At 37.4% G+C, this 21,070-nt stretch overlaps 1 protein-coding gene across 1 annotated transcript; it reads right to left on the bottom strand.

The window, feature by feature from the left end:
* Positions 1–12,501: 12,501 nt before the first annotated feature.
* LOC113109222 (protein NLRC3-like) lies at positions 12,502–18,493 on the bottom strand. Its single transcript, XM_026272891.1, has 6 exons — positions 18,323–18,493; positions 17,967–18,048; positions 17,722–17,835; positions 15,039–15,152; positions 13,155–14,557; positions 12,502–13,031 (listed from the first exon to the last, which is right to left on the bottom strand). The coding sequence occupies exons 2-6, from the start codon at positions 18,014–18,016 to the stop codon at positions 12,502–12,504; spliced, it is 2,211 nt and encodes a 736-aa protein (XP_026128676.1). The 5' UTR covers positions 18,017–18,048; positions 18,323–18,493.
* Positions 18,494–21,070: the final 2,577 nt, after the last annotated feature.

Genomic DNA, 21,070 nt, shown 5'->3' with positions numbered 1-21,070 from the left:
GGATTTTGATCAAAATGACCTCGATCGATCATGGCAAAACAATTACGTTCGGACTGCGAAACTATCGCGACAATTGAATCACTTGTCACTTACAGGCAAATGCGCTATCGCGGGAGTTTCCGTAGCGCGCGTTTGTGCCTGGTTCAACTCGTGTTTGAGCACACAAACACATCTTTTCAGGTGAGTTATTAAAGTCAGATAAATTATTATTTTAGTTCCGTTCAACTATTTTGGGTCTGAAGTTTTATCATTGTCCTGTTTAACAAACAGGTAATGTAGGGAGCAGTTAACTTTGCTAGCTTAATATTAGCCGACTCAGATGCTCAAAACTATGTTTATTTTATCTCTGAATATATAAATGTATGTTTTAATCATGAAACTTTTAATGTGATTCAACATACCAATATAATTACTAGCTTCTAACTCGATTTTATATACAGTAATATTACATTTCTATGTAAACACGCTAATGTTAGATGGATGTGAATAACCGTTGCGCTCTCATCATATGTGTGTCGTCACGCGCATGATGCAGAGTTCTAGATCTAGATAAAGTCTAGATAAAATTAGGTACCTACAACAAAAACATCTAATCTTTGCTCAATAATAATCCTAAATTTTTTGCCGTTTTTCAAACATGTTAATGTTGATATGTTTTGCTTATGTTTTGATTTGTATTTATGTCAGTCACTCAGTGAAATGTGTGGAAAATGAAGAGACAGGCAGCAGATATAGCATCCTTCTCCAGGAAGAGTAGCAAGAAGCAGCCAAATGACTCTAAGACACAGGAGAATAATAGGCAGGATGAAAGAGAGAAAGAACAGACTGACACAAAGAGTGAAGGAGAAGAATTTACAGAGAGCACAAGCCCAAGAGAAATGTAAGGTATCATGACGATATCAAGTGGAAGTCCCTCTTCTCGAGAAGATACATATTTTAATAAAAATAAACAAATACATACAAAGATTACACACTCAAATGTTAGACTGGATTAAAATATAAGAAAATGTACAAGTGATAAGTTGTCTATTTCTGAATTTCAGGATACACAGTTATGATGATCTATATTAAATCTGGACAGTTCAGGATATAAGCCCATCACTGAAAATATCACATTGATTTTCTTGGTTTTCAGTGCTGTATAAACAGATCAACTATTTTCTTAATGTCCTTTGGATAAAAACGTCTTTTGCTGAATTACTTCAGTTTCCTTGAAGCTTGTTTCTTCTGTTCATCAACACTGCTCCACACATTACACTTCCATGCATTCATTTAACTTCACATCACTGATTCCTGTAGCGGCTCTTATTCACCATCAGCTGATCCTGAGGAAACTGAACTGACGTCTAAATACTGAGTGTCCTACAATAAAACACACAGACAGTCAGATATGAGTATGAGACATTACTGCTGTCACATCACATCAGCAGATCCAGCTCAGAAACACACAGTATATTCATATTACAGTCAGAGATATGAATCAGAGTATGTGAGCGGAGCGCGGAGTGGAGCGTGTGATTTTGACTGGAGCGAGGAGCAGATCTTTTAAAAGTCGGAGCGTCGTGGTTTTCACTCGCTCCAAGATCGCTCCAGCACCGCTCCGTCACGAGTACAATTCATTTATTGTTTAATATAGGTTATGAACAGAAGTTGAAGTGTGTAATTTCACACATACTGAAATACTTTAGACGGAGTGAAGGCGGAGCAGTGTTTCTGATATCAGTGAGTGTGGAGTGGAGCGGAGCGGAGCGATAATTAAATGATCGGAGCGCGGAGGAGAAATTGTTGACGCTCCACTCCGCTCACATACTCTGATCTGATGAACAACTGATCATAGATTAATAACAGTGAATGATCAACAACTCTCTCTTTATCATTTACACACAGAGACACTGGAGGAGATGAACATATTCATATATTCATAGATCATCACAGAATTAAACAGTTTAAAGAACAGAAACTAAAGTGGAGCTGAATTATTATCTTATATTCTGCAAATATGTCTGTTACTAAACTTTGGCCATTTTAAAAGATTTAAATAATAATATACTCACAGCAGTATAATGTCTCCAGTTTATAGGGTGGATCAGCTTTCAGATAAAAGAGTAACTGCACTCCTGAGTATATTTTATTCAGAGACAGATCCAGGTGTCTCAGGTGTGAGGGGTTTGATCTCAGAGCTGAAGCCAGAACAGAACAACCTTTATCTGTGACACCACAATAACTCAACCTGTAGAGAACAATGACACAGTGTTAATTGTAGTTGAAGTGTGTGTAGTTTGTTATTGACTCTGGTCTCAGAGCAGGAGAGGAGATATAATGACAAGCATTGCCACAAACTGCTGCTGATAGAATCAGATTTCTGCATGTTGATGCTCAATGCTGCTGTTTGAAACTGTCATGTGCTTCAGGACTGAACAGACACACAGAGCTGAATGTGAGATATTGTTTCATAGTGATATAAGCACAGATCTGTCTGGAGAAACACTCACTTGCTCCTCTAATTACGATTTACAATTTACCTAAAAATGAAGATTAAAATCATCAAAATCCCACAGACTTACATTGAGGAAATGTTCAGATGAGCCAAGACTATTCAAACTCCAACTGTCAAAATTCAAATGTAAACAAACTGAAGGTCTTTAGACTCCATTTAACTGCCATTCTATGTTCTATTTCTAGACCATTCAAACTCATTTAACCTTCCATTCTGTCTAATATTTCTAATCTATCAATCATCTATAGACGGTTTTATCGGGCGTACGCGCTTGGACCTAAGTTGACTTCTGGTCTGTGTTGTGTATATCGGTCTGGCTGCGGTGCCATCTACAGACGCAGTTAAAGTCAAGGTGATGAGTAGACTGAAGTTGGGCTCAGGTGGTTGCGCTGTGGGATGTGTTTCCTATACATTTATGGTTTTTCAAAAAGGCTTCGTTGAATAAACATGTGTAACGTTACGTCCTGCATGGGTTGTTACCAAGCAAATGCAATCAGTATCAACAAAATTGATCTTTGCAATGCAAAGAAAACAGAAGCTGCATCTGAAGAGCCATTTAGATGTTTTTACACACTGTTTAATCCAGCTCTGAGGGACATGGAGTACTTTAACCTGTAGTTACAAATGAATAAATAATGTTTTGATATTTTAAACATAAAACATTGAAAACTGATGTTTAAAATTGTTTAAAAAATAAAAAGGTACCTTAAATGTGAAATTAAAACCACCAGTAGCTGGCAGCGAGTCACTGTTAATAAGTGAGTCATTGCGATTGAACCGAATCATTTAAACTGTTGATTCATTCAGGAACGAATCACTTTCATGTTGCTCAGAGACACAAAACAGTGCTGTGTTTGGAAAGATTTTTGTTTTTAGAAATAAGAGCAAAAACAGGGAATATGTTGTCTAAAACATAAGTCTCTTGATATGAACTACATGTTTATTAAACTGTTGTATAAAATCAATATCACAATTGTAATTATATGCTGACTTTTAGAGTAAAACGTCACTCTTCGTGCGATAGTAACCATTTGAAATTATATAAATTATATAGATCTATAAATGTTCTGCCCCATATCTTGAAAAAATAGTATAATTCAAAATTTCCAGTGAAAGAACACATTATAAATGCGTATGCGCACTAGTCTAGACCATCACGTGATGTATGCGCACACTCTGTGTTTTGATTGGACGGGGGAAAAGGGCAGCTACTCTGGTGGAGCAAATATCTGCAAATCTTTCTTGGTGGCTTTTTTTTCACTTAAACTATTGTGAATATACATTTTGCATTTAAATTAATAGTGCCTACCGCAAACCATCCTAGGGCTGGCCAGAGTTTATACAGTGGTGCCCATGGATGGGAGGGTGAACGGCTGACTACACAGTTTACGGGAATAAATTGTGTATTTCCCTCACTATTGTCACAAAACACTCACTTCACTGTCTGTCTGGTCTCTCTGCGCATTGCTTTGCGAGATCATAAGGCACATTTTTTTCCCCTCACTGCTGCACGAGTCTGCGTGAGAATATGGGGGTGTGAGAGCATGAGAATTGGGTCAATTGTGTGAGTCTCACCCTGAATGTGTGAGAGTTGGCAGCTTTGTATATGGGGCAGTCGTGGTCTAATGGTCAGAGAGTCTGACTTGTAACCCACAGACAGGGATGTACTGGTCATCAGGAGTAAAGTGATCAACAACACAAGTGTCTTGATCCATTCAGATGTGACACAGAATTGTGTTTTACAGTTGTGTGATATGAGAACATTAAAGCTTCTGTAGTGATGCCGGCTGAAAACACACACCACAATCTAAACTTCATGACGAGGTCAATTGGAAAATGACAAAACATAGACTTGTAAATTCATCATCATAGTAATTTAACTTGCAGTCATTAACACTGTACAATAGAGATATATTTATTATAAATGTTACCGTTATTAGCATACTTAAATATTAAATATTACCAGTAAATAAGTTCTTAAAGGACAGTTCATCCAAAAATGAAAATTGTCATTTTCTCAAAATTGTGTCATTTCAAACCTGTATGAATTTCTTTCTTCAGTGGAACATAAGAAAAGATAATTTCAGGAATTCAAGAAATTTTTGTCCATACAGAAATCAAGGGTAACCAAAATGGTTTGGTCACATTCTACAAAATATCTTTTGTGTTCTACAGAAGAAACTAAGGTCACACAGGTTTGGAACGACATGAGGGTGAGGAAATGATGACAGAATTTATTTATCAATAGATTTCCTGCATTCTAGCTCAAAATCAATGCTTTACTGTCAAGTGCATTTCTATGTGACACAAATACATTATTAAGTTTGTTATATTTATCATGAATTCAGTAATATCTATGATTATTTACTCTAATTAAAGGCCCTGTCACCCAGCAATATATAATCTTTATAATCTTACCGCAGTTTCTCCAGTTTACAGCGAGGATCCTCCAGTCCAGCACAGAGATGCTTCACTCCTGAATCTCTTATTTTATTCCCAGACAGACCCAGTTCTCTCAGGTGTGAGGGGTTTGATCTCAGAGCTGAAGCCAGAGCAGAACAACCTTCATCTGTGATGCCACAATTCCACAACCTGTAGAGAACAATGACACACTCTTCACTCTCTCAGATCAGATCAGTTTAGCTGTGAATCCATTAGTAAAGAGAAAGAACAAATCAATGTGTGATGCATCAATGGACTGACATTTAAAACATTAAAAAAAACATGATCATAAATAATTTAAAGCATCATTCAAAAATAAAAATTATTTATTTTAATGTAAGGATTTTTAACCAAATACAGGCATGTGATTGGAAACATTAGGCAAGGCAGGTTTATATATATAGCACATTTCGTACACAATAGTAATTCAAAGTGCTTTACATAAAAGAAAGTAAAATAATAATGAAGAAAAATAATAAGAGTAAAACAAGCAATTTTAAAACTTTTAAAATGATTAAAAAATTTACTTATTTAAAATTAATTTAAAACAGTTTGAAAATGAATTTACATAAAATAAAATAAAATAAAAACAGTGAAAATATAGTGCAATCAGTTCGGACATTGCACAGTGCTCCTTCAATAAAAGCACAGCTAAACAGATGAGTTTTAAGTCTATGACTAGTGATTTAGCACATCTGATCTCTTCTGGAAGCTGATTCCAGCTGCAGGCAGCATAGTAACTAAAGGAGAACTCCCCTTGTTTTGTGTGAACCCTTGGTATTTCTAACTGACTCCATCCTAGTGATCTGAGTGCTCTGTTAGGTTTATATTCAGTGAGCATATCTGCAATATATTTCGGTCCTAGGTCATTTAGTGACTTATATACGAGTAAAAGTACTTTAAAATCAATCCTAAATGTAACTGGAAGCCAGTGTAAGGACCTGAGGACTGGTGTGATATGCTCAGATTTTCTGGTTCTAGTCAGAACATTACAATTATTAATAATTCTGAAATAACTTGTAACCAGTGTTGGGAGTAACGCATTACAGTAACATATTACTTTTAGCTGTAACACAGTAGTGTAAGGCATTACTAATAAATTTTCAGTAATATTTTACTCCGTACTTGTTCAGTAACGCTTTACAACACACTTTAAGCCCAAAATTTAATTGATCAAAGAAAATAGAAAAGAATAAAACAGCAAGACATGAACGAATCAAAGATGCAGTAAATTAGTTCCATTTCCTGTTTGTGGTCAGTCAATAGCTGCGTGTGGTGTCCACGTTTGGAAATAAAGACTAAACGTCAGCTTCTGATATATTTGTTTAGTGATGTTTTTTCATTCATCTCTCTCTCGCTGGTGTAACTCTGTATTGTGTGACGTAGTCCAGTGAAGGTGTGTTTAGGACGGGGTTTACAGGAGTGTGTGAGGATACGGTCATGACACAGAATGATCTCGTCCTCTGTGCTCGAGGTCCGAGGCTATTAGCTCCGTCCGGCTCGCTGTTAGCCTCGGCTCACACTGGACAGTGGAAAAGAGGCTAATGAGTGAAGATAGCAGAAGACTGTACATTCACGAGATGGATGTGTGCGCATCTTGACATTTTACAATTGTATATGTCATTAGAGTTTACATATAGTCCTGTTGTGTCTAATATGAATAGACCCAAGCAATTCACAGATATTGGCAGATAATCTCTTTACCTCTACCATACTTGTAACAGACTTGGATGGTTTGTGATTCTGGCTGTCATCCTGTCTTGTGTTGTCTTGATCCTTCACTTTGTCGATTATAAGCTCTATTGTTAGTAGTCTGGATCGCCCACAGTCATTATGTTACTCCTCTACTGGAGCTAAAATACTCTGCAGTACATTTTGACATTTCAGAACGTTAACTTCTATTTCTGTAGTTATTTTGGTGAAAGTAACTCAAAAGTAATACTGGAGTCATGTAACGCATTACAATTCTGAGACAGTAATATTGTAATGGAAGGAATTACTTTTAAATGACAGTAACAACTAATCTATAATGTTTTACAGTTTGGAAGTAATTTGCACAACACTGCTTGTAACGCTCGGCCTAAAATAAGCTGGATACACAAATAAACTTTTCTGTTACCTCTTAATAGTGGGGTTTGAAGGAATGCAGGAACTATAAATAACCACCGCAATAAAGAATGAAGGCCAACCCAGTGTGTATTATACAAGAAGACAGAAGAGAGAAAAGTACTAGATATACACAATATATACAATAAATATATGAGGGAGAGTGAGTAATGTCCTTGGAAGTCCAATGGGGCTTCTCGGGTCGACATTAACACACTGACAAAATTATATTCAGAATTAGAAAATATTTTTATACCACTTTTTAATGTGTGATTGTGTAAAGGTGATCACCAGATACCAACCTTTCGTGAACTTGCTTACACTCGTTCCCATGGAGGGTCTCTCTCTGTGTGTGTGTGTGTGTGTGTGTGTGTGTGTGTGTGTGTGTGTGTGTGTGTGTGTGTGTGTGTGTGTGTGTGTGTGTGTTCGGTCTCACCGGTGCAATATTATTTGGAGTCCGGGAGCAGGTTGAGAACAGCGCTGTCCTGTGACGAAGTCCTCAGTAAAATAATCCAATGGCGTCAGGTTATTTCCACGAGGAAGCAACTCAAAGTCACAGGTAAATACAGCAGGTAATAATGATCAGGCGATCGATCGCTAAATCCTAAAGTGAGCACATTGACGTCACAGCGATTCCCGCATCACGAGCGAACTCTCGCGAGAAGAAACAGAGTCCACAGTTCTCAACCGTCTATGTTCTCAACGGGGCAATACAAACACAGAAACGTTAACCCTTAAGGCGCCAGGGTTTTTTGGAAAAAAATGTTGTATTTTGGCATCAAGATTTCAAAAGCTTGTGACTTGAAAGGGCTTAAAGATAGAGATCTACTGTCAATTAGAAAAATGTTTGGCATGATCGAAAGTTTACGTGGGGTGTAAATATACTAATCTAATTTGCATATTATGACGTCACCATGGGCGGCTATCTCGAATTTCATAATATTCGGGAAATATTAGATACTGAATTGATGTTTGAACTTATTTGCAAGGTTTTTTTTTTTTTTTTTTTTTGTATTTGATTGCTGTTGTTGTTGTTTTTTGTCTTTTTATTCTCATTCCAAATGATCAGGGGGAAAAAAACGAGAAAAGTAGTAGATTATTACTATATTACTGTGCCACAGTAAAATACATGTGCCTATTTTTTGATCAGTTGAGCATCTATCTGCCCAATCAGGCATCTATGTGACACAGTTGGTAGTTCTTGAGAGCATGGTTCCTCTCATTCATTGCATGACACAGCGCACCTTCTCCACACAGACTGCACCTGTACTGTCTGCCGGCCGAGTATTAGAGCGTGCGCGATCAGCAACAGCTCTCCTATGGACACTATGACCACGTTCACCTCTGTTACCCGCTTCCCCGTTGAGCAAAGGCTCGAAACGATCGCTTGTTTGTGCTTCGTGAACACTCTCGCCTTGCACGGTGGCACCATTGCGCTGCAAAGATGTACCGCGAGACGCGTGATCATTAGACGGCCGATCGTCATTTCCAAAAGGCAAATATTCCCCTTCAGACTCAGAATCTGTGAACAACATTTGCAACACATCCTCTTTGTATTAGCCATCTGGCGATTTTCTCTCATAAATCTCACGATTTACACTCACGCTATGAAATGAATTGCTCCCGCATCAATAACATGAGAGCTCGACACTTTGAACAGAAACAATGCATAATGTTGGTCTAGAATCAAAGTACTACGTGTCTGCCATCTAGTGGAAGGGAATACAAATGAGATATTACACCATATAAGGAACTACAGTCTATTTTATTAAGGGTGACCTCTTGTCGCAATTTTGCGACTTTGGCACTTAGAGGGTTAATAACAGCTGTGCCACATCAACAATCAGATTAACATTTAATCAACAGCTTTAAAAACGTATACCTCTTATGTGGCCGAGCTACAAACTATCTTCTGCTCATCAAGGCTGAATTTATTTGATCAAAATAAAGTAAAATAAATATTGTGAAATATTATTACAAATACAAGAAAAGTTTAAAATTTTAATATAAAATGTAATGTTATTCCTGTGATGCAAATCAGAATATTCTTCATCATTATTCCAGTTTTCAGTGTCACATGATCTTTTAGAAATCATTACAATTTATTTTAATCTCAAGAAACATTTCTGATTATTATTAATGTTGAACATTTTGCTACTTCATATTTTGTGTTGAAATGATGCACTTTATTTTTTGATAAATATAAAGTTTAATGAACAGCATTTATTTGCATTTATCAATATATTAATTAAATTGGTAAATGCATTTATTAAATAGAAATCATTTTAAATTCCTTCACACAGTTTTTGTGGCTTTCATGAATGATGAATAAAATTATTAATTTCTCTCTTTTTAAATCCTATACAAATGTTTGAGTCGTATCATAGTTTACACAAAAATATTAAGCAACAAAACTGTTTTTAACATTGATAATAATCAGAAATGTTTCTTGAGCAGTAAATCAGAATGATTTCTGAAGGATTGTGTGACACTAAACTTCTTTGTAAACAACAACAGATTTATAAATGTTTCTAATGATGAATGTTGTGTTCCCAAATGCAAATTAAAGCGTCTCAAACCAAGTGCAGCACTAACAGTGAATCAGAACCAGAAACAGTACAGTAACAGCAGACATGGAGCGTCACACTACAGTCTTTATAAACTCATCCCTGCAAATAGTCTCTTATGTTAAATCACACTATTCATTACACAGCTGAGCTTTATATTGATCTGTATTTATATGTACAGAGTAGTGCTGTGTGTGTGTGTGTGTGTGTGTGTGTGTGTGTGTGTGTGTGTGTGTGTGTGTTTCTCCATCACTCAAGGATATCAGATCCTCAGATCTCCTTCACTGTGAGATATTATTCATACTTGCAGATAGTACTCACACCTCAATGTACTGCAGTGCTTTACTAAACAGTAGGTAATAACATATTCTTTCTCTGATTCTGTTGATTATAAACAGATGGTGTCTTCTAGTGTCCTTCCTTGTGTCTCTTCCTAAAGCCCCCTACACCTGCTCCTAATCACACTGAAGCTGCTGATCAGTAAAGCTGTTCTTGAAGCTGCAGGAAGAGACTCACGCTTCTGAGTTTGGGAACAATATGAGCTGCATGTGATTGATTCTCCAGAACATCTGATCAACACCAGGACAACACATATATATTTAATTATACACATGTTAGATGTTTTATTTCGATGTTCTGAATATTTTCTTATGTTTTCTTTAATATAAACACCTCTCTGAGCTCATATACACTGGAGTAAATGAGAAGAAATGCAGATTTGTACTCGGGTCGGTCTCCTCAAAAGCCCACTGTTCTTACTCTCTCACTTATCTGACTGCTTTCTTTAGTAATTTTGTCTGCTAACAGTCAAGCCTTTGCTAACAAGACGAGCTATTAGCACTTAGCGTAACAGAATCCATGTAAAGGTGTTGCTAATGCAGAAACAGCTTTAACATGAACACAGAAGTCCACACATGAACAAGAAACAAAGACACACAATGTTTTACCTTCTGTATCTCTGTCTCTTGATACAACTATTGTGTTTTCTGGCTTTCTGGCTGATTTGTTTTTCACTTTTTTTTTTGATTGATTTATTAGACAGTAAAAAATAAATGCATAACATGAAGTCATCACAGTGACATTATACATTAATCAGAACTGTCGAGGATAACACAAGAAAGTTAAAAACTTATTTCCATTGTGGTCCTCGTAACAAATACTTCACAAATATTTTACAGTGTGTCATATATAATCTTACCCCAGTTTCTCCAGTTTACAGTGAGGATCCTCCAGTCCAGCACAGAGACGCTTCACTCCCAAATCTCTTATTTTATTCCCAGACAGATCCAGTTCTCTCAGGTGTGAGGGGTTTGATCTCAGAGCTGAAGTCAGAGCAGAACAACCTTCATCTGTGACGTCACAATCTCTCAACCTGTAGAGAACAATGACACACTCTTCACTCTCTCAGATCAGATCAGTTTAGCTGTGAATCCATTAGTAAAGAGAAAGAACAAATCAATATGTGATGAATCACTGGACTGAGATTTAAAATGTCAAAGAAAAAAAAAACATGATCAAAAATAATTTAAAGCCGTATCCGTACACATACTGGAGTGTGTGTGTGTGTGTGTGTGTGTGTGTGTGTGTGTGTGTGTGTGTGTGTGTGTGTGTGTGTGTGTGAGTGAGTGAGTGAGTGAGTGTGTGTGTGTGTGTGAGTATGAGTGTGTGTGTGTGTGTGTGTGTGTGTGTGTGTGTGTGTGTGAGAGAGAGAGAGTTTGTGTCTGTGTGTGTGTGTGTGTGTGTGTGTGTGTGTGTGTGTGAGAGAGAGAGAGTTTGTGTCTGTGTGTGTGTGTGTGTGTGTGTGTGTGTGTGTGTGAGATATTTTTTCTAGAAATCAAGACAAAAATCCTAAGGAAATCATTTTTTTCAGTGAAGTAAACAAATTCAAGCAGCAGTAAATCTCAAGACTGTGTGCGTGTGCTTATGTTTTACTGTACGCTACACAGCACTGCATCAGATTTAGACCGTATTTCACTGTATTCTTTACATCAAATCAAGAAAAGCTGCTTTACTTCACATCGGAGCATTAAAAGTGTCACCTGTTCAGTGCATGGATTTATATTCTGAATGAATCAAGGTGAATCATCAATCAAGGTGTTTCAGAACTGCAGAATTCACACAAATCTCTGCATTAATTCAAGAAATCAACAGATAAATGAGTAAATGAGAAGAAGGAGCAGGTTTGTTGTGGATCTGAAGCCGTGTCTCTGACATTGTTGAGCAGCGCTCGAGCACTAAACTACTGATGAACTTTTCCTGAAACACACAGAAGAATCTTCTCCAGCAGCGTGTTCACGAGAGAGAAGCTCTTCATTCCTCTCCTTCACAATCATAAAGATCATCAGTGGTGTCCTGCACATCATTGTTTTGAGCTGACTGTGAGATCTGATGCTCTAGAGCTGGATTTGTGTTTATTATAGTCTTCAGATCCTGATCTGATATATAGACCCTCTTTTATTTCTGTGTTTGGACACTAATGTTGTGAATCAGAGCTTGTTCTGTAGTCCTTCACAGAAATACTATTTTATGGCATGATGCGGCTCTCTTTAAATGTATAATAATGTAAAATAGTGTCTAGTGTTGTCCAGTAAAGAGTCAGACACTTCAAGCACAAGTGAAATGTCTGAAGGTCAGCTTTACTGATCAATGTGTGGAGCGTCTCTTTGCTGCAGCTGCTGCTGATTTAATGAACCAGTTTCTCATGTGACGGGGTTGTTTTTACCCGCGCCGCTAACACACGCTTTACTCTAATATCTACTGGATTAAAAACACCTGTCCTGACTCCTTTAAGATTCTGTTATTCAGGAGAAAATCTCTCATTCGGGAACATTTATTGTAAAGGAGTCAGATTCATTATTAAATATGATAGTTTAGTGGATGATGAAACACTCACAGAGCTTTTCTGCAGTTGATCACAGCTGGTATCAGTCTTCTTCTCCCCTCAGCTGATGTGTTGTATGTCGTGGGGTTCAGCTCATCCAGAGGCTTCTCTGACATCTGAATCATGTAGGAGATTGTTGAGCAGTGAGCAGGAGAGAGTTTCTCCTCTGAGTGTTTGTCTGATTTCACAAACTCCTGAATCTCTCTGAACAGAGTCTGATCTTTCACTTCCAGCAGACAGAGGAACAGATTGATCGACTGATCAGCTGAGAGATGATCACTACTCTTGATCTTGTCTTTAATGTCCTGTGTGGTTCTGCTGATGGTCTCTGAGCTGTTCTCTGTGTGTGTCAGTAGATCCTGTAAGAGTCTCTGATTGGACTCCAGTGAGACGCCCAGCAGGAACCGCAGGAACAGATCCAGACGTCCATTCTTACTCTTGAGAGCTTTATATACTGCTGATGTTAGTAGATCATACAGAGAGACTTTATCAGAGTCTGTCTCAGACATATCATATTTAAAGTCACTTTCAGAGTCAAATGTGTTTAATCTGAATTCATGCAGTGAAGATCTGAATTCATGTGGCGAAGGTCTGAGTTTAGGCAGTGAAGATCTGAATTCATGCAGTGAAGATCTGAATTCATGCAGTGAAGATCTGAATTCAGTCAGTGTTTTCTTGTTCTTTGTTAAACAGCAGTAAAACAAATAGAAAGCAGCAAGAAACTCCTGAACGCTCAGATGAATGAAGCTGTAGACTTTCCTCTGATGAATCACAGATTCCTGCTTAAAGATCTCAGTGCAAATCCCAGAATACACCGAGGCGTCAGTGACGTCTATGCTGCTCTCAATCAGGTCCTCCTCATAGAACATCACATTGCCCTTCATCAGCTGTTTGAAAGCCACTTCAGCAAGTTTCACAATCACTTCTCTGTTGGACGGCAGGAGTTTCTCTGGATCTCTCTCTTCATACTTCTGCTTCCTCATGTTGATCTGAATCAGCAGGAAGTGGATGTACATTTCAGTCAGAGTTTGAGGGATTTCTGCTCTCAGATCTTCTTCCAGGAGCTTCTGAAGCACAGTGGATGAGATCCAGCAGAAGACGGGGATGTGGCACATGATGTGGAGGCTTCTTGCTCTTCTGATGTGTGAGATGATTCTGCTGGCTTGATGCTCATCACTGATTCTCTTCCTGAAATATTCCTCCTTCTGAGGCTCAGTGAATCCCTGAATCTCTGTCAGACGGTGGATGTATTCGGAGGGGATCTGATTGGCTGCTGCTGGTCTGGAGGTGATCCAGATGAGAGCAGAGGGAAGCAGCTCTCCTTTCATCAGCTTTGACATCAACACAGCCACTGATGAAGTCTCAGTCACATCACAAACTTTCTGAGCGTCTGAAAACATCAGTGTGATTCTGCTTTCATCCAGACCATCAAAGATGAACACAACTTTACACTCCTCATAAATCTGTGAGTCCAGATCTTGAAGTTCAGGATGAAAGTCCAGCAGAAGTCTGTGAAGACTGTACTGATGATCTCGGATCAAGTTCAGCTCTCGAAATGGAAGCACAAACATGAAATCTACATCCTGATTGGCTTTTCCCTCGGCCCAGTCCAGAATGAACTTCTGCACAGAGACGGTTTTTCCGATTCCAGCGATGCCTTTAGTAAGAACAGTCTTGATCTGCTCTTTCTCCTCAGATCCTGCTTCAGCGGAGGCTTTAAAGATGTCATTGCAGTAGATTGGAGCGTCTTGTGAGGGTTGTGTTCTGGCTGTTTTCTCCATCTGTAAAACCTCATGTTCTTCATTCACTCCTTCTCTCTCTCCCTCTATGATGTAGAGCTGTGTGTAGATGCTGTTCAGGAGGCTTTCATTCTCCTGGAGTTTCAGTCCCTCACATAATCTCTCATACTTGTTCTTCATGCTGGTTTTGTGCTGCTCTTTGACTCTCTGTAGTTCATCATTCACTGCTTGATCATGTTTATTCAGAGACGCTGTAACGCTCGTGTTGTTCAGACAGAAGACAGAGGAGACTCCTCCAGAGATGCTTCGCTCTCCATCTGCTCTGCTGAAATATCACAAGAACAACTGATTAAACATACCTAAAAATAAAGGATGTGTAAATTAACATCTAAACCGATAGAGATTTCAGTCTTGTATTTTCAGTATAATTTCAGTTTGTTGATCTGTTTAACTCTTTGTGTAATAAAATCATAACTCATCTCTCTGTCAGGACTCGACAGTGTGAGCATTTTACTCTGATCTGCAGCAAACACTAGATGTGTGTGAACAGTGAAGTGTGTTCAGGAGCACAAGAGCCAATAAAACAAGCTCCTGCAGCTCCTCACAGAGTCTTCAACACCTTACACTGCAGAACAAACATCTTCATTATTATTCTTTACTCTCTTAAATGAGGAGAATCATGATACAGTCTAAAGTGATCATTAATGTAGGAGCTTGTGTGCTCATTGTGTCGAGTGTCTGTGTGTATTGAGTGTGTTTCTGACTCCCATAAATCAGTTCAGTCATCACCAGACGATTATCCTCACCTGGGGTCAGAGGTCACTGCTTCATCACTGAGGTTAGGAGGATCACGCATGGATTCGTCACTCTTCAGAGACACACAGCTGTGATCAGGAGATGAAGATCTCTGACTGCAGATCCTGAGAAAACACAGAAATATATATATATAAACTGATTCTGAGCTGCACTTCTGGGTAAGTGTGTTATTAACTGTTCTTCATGATAAAACACTAGAACTACTGCTACTACTGTCTAGTCTATGGACATGTTTCAGGTTTAAATATCACTAAATGTCATAACTGTAGGACTAATACACTATTTCCTCAAATAATTTGGTTTTCCAGCATTTTCGTGTATTTAAACCCTTTCCAGCAGTGACTGTATGATTTTGAGTTTCATCTTTTCACACTGAAGACAACTGAAGGACTCAAACACAACTATTACAGAAGGTTCAAACGCTCTCTTCTGGGAAACAAGTAACTTTTTTCTGTAGCATCTGAAGGGCAGTACTAAATTAAATATATACAAAATAGGAAAATGTACACATGTCCATTCTGAGGGACTCAAACACAACTATTACAGAAGGTTCAAACCCTCACTGATGCTCCAGAAGATAAAACCATGCATTAAGCCATGGGTTAGTGGTTAGAGAGTTTGACTCCTAACCCTAGGGTTGTGGGTTCAAATCTCAATCATATTTGGCTGAATGTAACATCACCTAAGAGCCAGGTGTGAAAACCTTGAACAGAAGGGAGATGTGTATAATTTTCTTATTTTGCCTAAATAAATAAATATATATATATATATAAAATGACATACTACCATCAACAAAATTAATGTGATTTTCCTCACTTCTTTGTCCTCCTCCCCCTCCTGCTTCAGCTGCCGACATTTGCAATGTTTTTCATTAATAAAATTAATAAAATTAAACACATTACACACAATTTTCCACAGCACAATCAGTCAAGCTCATATCACCAAAAAGATAAAACAATACATTAAAAGCCAGGCGTGAACACTTCTCGAATTTAAAAAATGTAAAGTTCAGGGTAAATCTAACTTATTTTGTCTTCTGGGAAACAAGTAACTATCTTCTGTAGCCTCTGAAGGTCAGTACTAAATGGAAAAAAAATAATAATAATTTTAGAGATGGGTTGTGTTCAGTGTGAAAAGGCTCTCCTCCACTCATCATCATAGACAGCTCTGTAACAACAGTGGAGTCATTCAGGTTCCTGGACATCACTATCTCTCAGCTCCTGAAGAGAGACACTCACATCGACTCCATCGTGATAAAGACCCAGCAGAGGCTGTACTTTCTTCATCAAACACCATCTCCAGATTAAACAACTAACACATCAATCATTACCTGTGTTCTGTAATTCATTCTCCATCTCTAATTACTGCCTCTTTCTCAAGAACTCGATAGATACATATACATATCTCTTTATGTATACAACTGTATATAGAGTAGATAATGCACAAATCTGTACATAAATCATCTGTTCCAGATTCATACACATTATTATTATTATTATTTATTGTTAAGTTGTCCTATTTAAATGTTTTCTGCTCTCATCCCATATATGTATGTACCAAGAGCATCTTAAAAACCACAACAAATTCCTTGTGTGTCTGTGCACACTTGATAAAGCAGATTCTGATTCTGATTTTCTCTCGTGGACTATATGTACATCTTTTATGTGAAATATCTTATTCAGATCAATACTAAATAAACAATAACATTTTGTATGTCCCTCTTTTTTTAGTAAAATAATTCACATTTTGCAGATTTTGAAAGGGGGATGTAAACTTTTGATCTTAACTTTAACTTTGATAGAAAGGTATGAAATGGATTACAATCAACCAAAAATTCAGACGACTGTTAGTATAACAACCCTGCTGAGTCACCTTTAAGTCACCTTTATTTATATAGCACTTTAAACAAAATACATTGCGTCAAAGCAACTGAACAACATTCATTAGGAAAACAGTGTGTCAATAATGCAGAATGATATTTGAACGCAGTTCATCATTGAATTCAGTGATGTCATCTCTGTTCAAAGAGAATAACAAAAACAAAAAAACAATAGAACCATCAGAAAAAAAGTAGTGTGTCATGTGCTTGGGACATGTTCCATTAGGATTTACTGGTTTTAACAAGTCACCAATAGAAGGTGAACAATTACCAGTAGAGACCATGATGTGACGATGTCTATTTTTTTCAGCAGGGAATATTTACACAACTATCAATACTTTGTTGACCAATTACCAAGCAATGCATAACTTTGTTCAGTCTGTGGTGTAAAAAGGTCACATTAGCAATTACAGAAAAAAACACTTAAAACATGGTCAGGTCAAAAGTGTCCCATTTTCCTCCCAATTTTTCGTCCCAATTTTTTATTAATTTTACTGGTAGTCCACTGTATGAAGAATTTAATGTTAAATATGTCACAGTTTACTTTATTTTGCTATCCTCACTTACACAAATGAAGTATAGTGTTCTGCACCCACTAGTAAAGAAATATCAAATATAATATCTGGTGTCTTAATAATTTTTGGTTTGACTGTTTGTTAAATATCAGATAAAGATAGAAAATAAATCTTTTAACAATGTACAAGAATAATTTTCTCATATGTTTTAGAAAATATAGACACTGTTTTGATCATATAAAATGGCGTACTATAAATAATATTTATATAAAACTGTACCTGAGATCAGTCTTTGTATCTCGACTCTTAAACCCTAATGGACGATCCATAGACGCATCACTCCTCACAGACACACAGCTGGACTCTGCTTCTGATCTCTTCTGATCAACTGAACTATAACTAAACAGATTTAATTCTTTATGATGATAATCATTTTAAAGGCTAATTTTAACTTTAAAGCCAGACTCAAAAACACCCATCTCTCATGATTGAAGGTGATTTAATACAGTGTTTCTTCGAAGTACCTGCATCCTGGAGAAAACTCTTGATCTGTGGATGTTTGTGTGTCCTCCATGATGAAACAGAATCTGATCTCCAGCACTGACTCTGAATAGAAATGACAAACAAACTCAGTAATTCAGCTGAACGGATCCTGAGAGAAACAGATCATGAGATACACATGTTCAGATACACAATGTTAGTCGTGTGTTAACAAATGATCCAATAAACCACACACAACACCAAACACCATCAAACCACCTTCATCTGCTGGAAAAAGAAAATATTAAACGTAAAAAATAAACATAGAGGACATATAAAAATAATCGTCGTTTTAATAAAATCTGAAAGCGGAAGTCACTGTAAAACACTCACCACTCACCTTATTTACACAGATTCACAAAATCCACCGTCTTTCTATGAAGCAGCTACACGACAATCATACTTTAGTTCCTCTGAAACACTTTGATATCCCGTACAGAATCGATGCTGGTTGTTTAAATGGAAAAACATCAACTCTGAACATTTGCTTTCACTTTTGATTTGTGACGCGAAAAACTGACGTCACTTCCTGAGCGCGATCTCTCATCCTGTTCACGTTTGATCCAGTTTTACAGGCTTTCACGTCTAACATACTAATAGAAAACATCAGATCAAACTTCAAGTTTTATATATATATATATATATATACAGCTTTGCCTGTAGTGTGTAAGCGAGCGTCATTAGTCATCAGTGGGAAAACGTTACATGCCCGTTTTAGCATACAAAATAAAATAAAATAAAATAAAAGCTTTTATACAAAAAGGAGCAGAGTTTATTAAATAATCCTAGTTGCTTGTTTCAGTACTCAGACTTCATCTAACCAGTGAAAATAGACTGTTCCTTCAATAAAGTCTTCTGAATACAAGGCAGAACACACAGGACAAGATACCTCACAAACAAATGCAGGATTAGGTGTCACAATTACGTAATTATGTAAAATAGGCGCAATTATAGTAGTAGTAGTAGTAGTAATAATAATAATAATAATATTATATATATATATATATATATATATATATATATATATATATATATATATATATATATATATATATATATATATATATAAAACCAAAAGGGAGGTATATCTTTTTGAGAAGTTAAACTGGGATATGCATGATGAAATTGAACATCCTACGTCTTTCTCTGACCACATGCCTGTACGTTTTACTGTTCCTCTCATTGGACGCACACTTAAAATCCATCACTGGCACGTTTAACTCGTTGTCTTACCCAACGCTCTAGTGAAGATTTTTCCACAGCCTATCACGATGTATGTAACTGCCTGGAATCTGTCTCTACCCTGCATAACCTGGATGCTGATGCACATCTTAATCTTTTTAATTCCACCTGCGCAGATATCATGAATTCTATTGCACCTTTGAGGTACAAAAATCACAAGCCTGCAACAGTGCCCTGGCACACTGACACTACACGTACCCTTAGACGGGTATGTAGACAGGCGGAGCGCCAATGGAAAAAGGACCGTCTGCAGGTTTCGTATGAAATCATGCAAAATGCCTATAAGGTGTTTCAGAAAGCTGCAAAGTCTGCAAAATGCAAACATTTTTCTGAACTTATTTCTAATAATTGCCATAAACCTTGAGTTCTCTTTGCTACTATTAACTCTGTTTTAAATCCACCTGTGCATCCCACCTTAGAGCCCTCTACTGCTCTCTGTGACAATTTTGCAATGTATTTGAGATAAGATCACAATTTTAAGATCTCAATTGTCTAACTCAGTGTATACACATGATGTTCCATTATGTTCCTCCATCTGGTCTGAGTGTGAGTCGATTGATCTGGACACATGTAATGAAATTGTTGGTCATTTAAAACCCACTATCTGTCCACAGGATGTTATTCCACCTTCTTTCCTTAGGCAAATTATGGACACAGTTGGACCTTTTAATTAACAAATGCCTGTCAACTGGTTCCTTCCCTAACAGTCTGAAAGTTGCTGTGGTGACGCCATATCTTAAAAAACTTATCTCGATCTTTCCACTCTTTCTAACTATCGTCCTATTTCTAATCTACCTTTTATTTCGAAGATCCTTGAGAGAGTTGTACTGGTTCAACTACAATCATACTTATCCGCAAATTCTCTCCATGAAACATTTCAATCTGGTTTTAAAGCTCTACACAGTACTGAATCTGCTCTTTTAAGAGTGTCAAGTGATATTTTCACTGAAACTGACTCTGGGAAATCAATGGCCTTAGTCTTATTAGATTTGAGTTCTGCATTTGACTTAGTTGACCATGAGGTCCTGTTGCGACATCTGGAGACATCCGTGGGTTTTTGAGGCGTTGTCTTGCAGTGGTTCCGCTCTTATCTGAACAATAGATGTTTTAGTGTCCATATTGGTCATCAGTCCTCCACTAGTGTACCTCTGAACTGCGGAGTCCCACAGGGATCAATCCTCGGCCCCATATTGTTTATTCTGTATCTGTTACCTCTGGCTTCCAGAAGCAGCTGGGCAGGATTTGTTGTGAAAACCTGGCAACCCTGATCTGAATGCACGTGCTAAATATATACTTCTAATTACAGGATTGTCTTTACTGATGAGATGTGCATGAAAATGGCATTCGATTTTTTGCACAGCCCTACTTTAAACCCCCTAGGCCAAAGAAGGGGAACGTAACAACTGTCTCACCACTAACTGATCTGCTAAGCACTACAAAGAGGTTTATCTGGACACCCAGATGTGAGTATGCTTTTAATGCAGCAAAAGACTTACTCTGTAGTGGTCCGATACTCAAAGCCCCTAAATTTGATTTAAATTAGAAGTTGATGCCTCAACTACAGGAGCGGGTGCAAGACAATTTCGGCATAGAGCATCCGGTTCCATTCTTTTCTAAAAAGTTCTCAAGGTGCCAGCAGAACTATAGTGTTATTGATAAACTAAATGATGTATTGGTTTCATTTTCAATAGTATGTGTTCTATTACAGTTCTGTGGCTAAAACCACCATCAAAATGTTCTTCCAGGAACCAGTAACAAGACGTTGTTTCTTTGAAGTCGAGATGGAGTACCGTATGTTTTAAAAATGAGTGTGTTAACAGATCCAAATTTAATTCAGTAATATGCA

Source organism: Carassius auratus, chromosome 9, assembly GCF_003368295.1.
Source record: "Carassius auratus strain Wakin chromosome 9, ASM336829v1, whole genome shotgun sequence".
NCBI classification, from domain to species: domain Eukaryota; kingdom Metazoa; phylum Chordata; class Actinopteri; order Cypriniformes; family Cyprinidae; genus Carassius; species Carassius auratus.
This window is presented reverse-complemented; position numbering and strand designations above follow the sequence as displayed.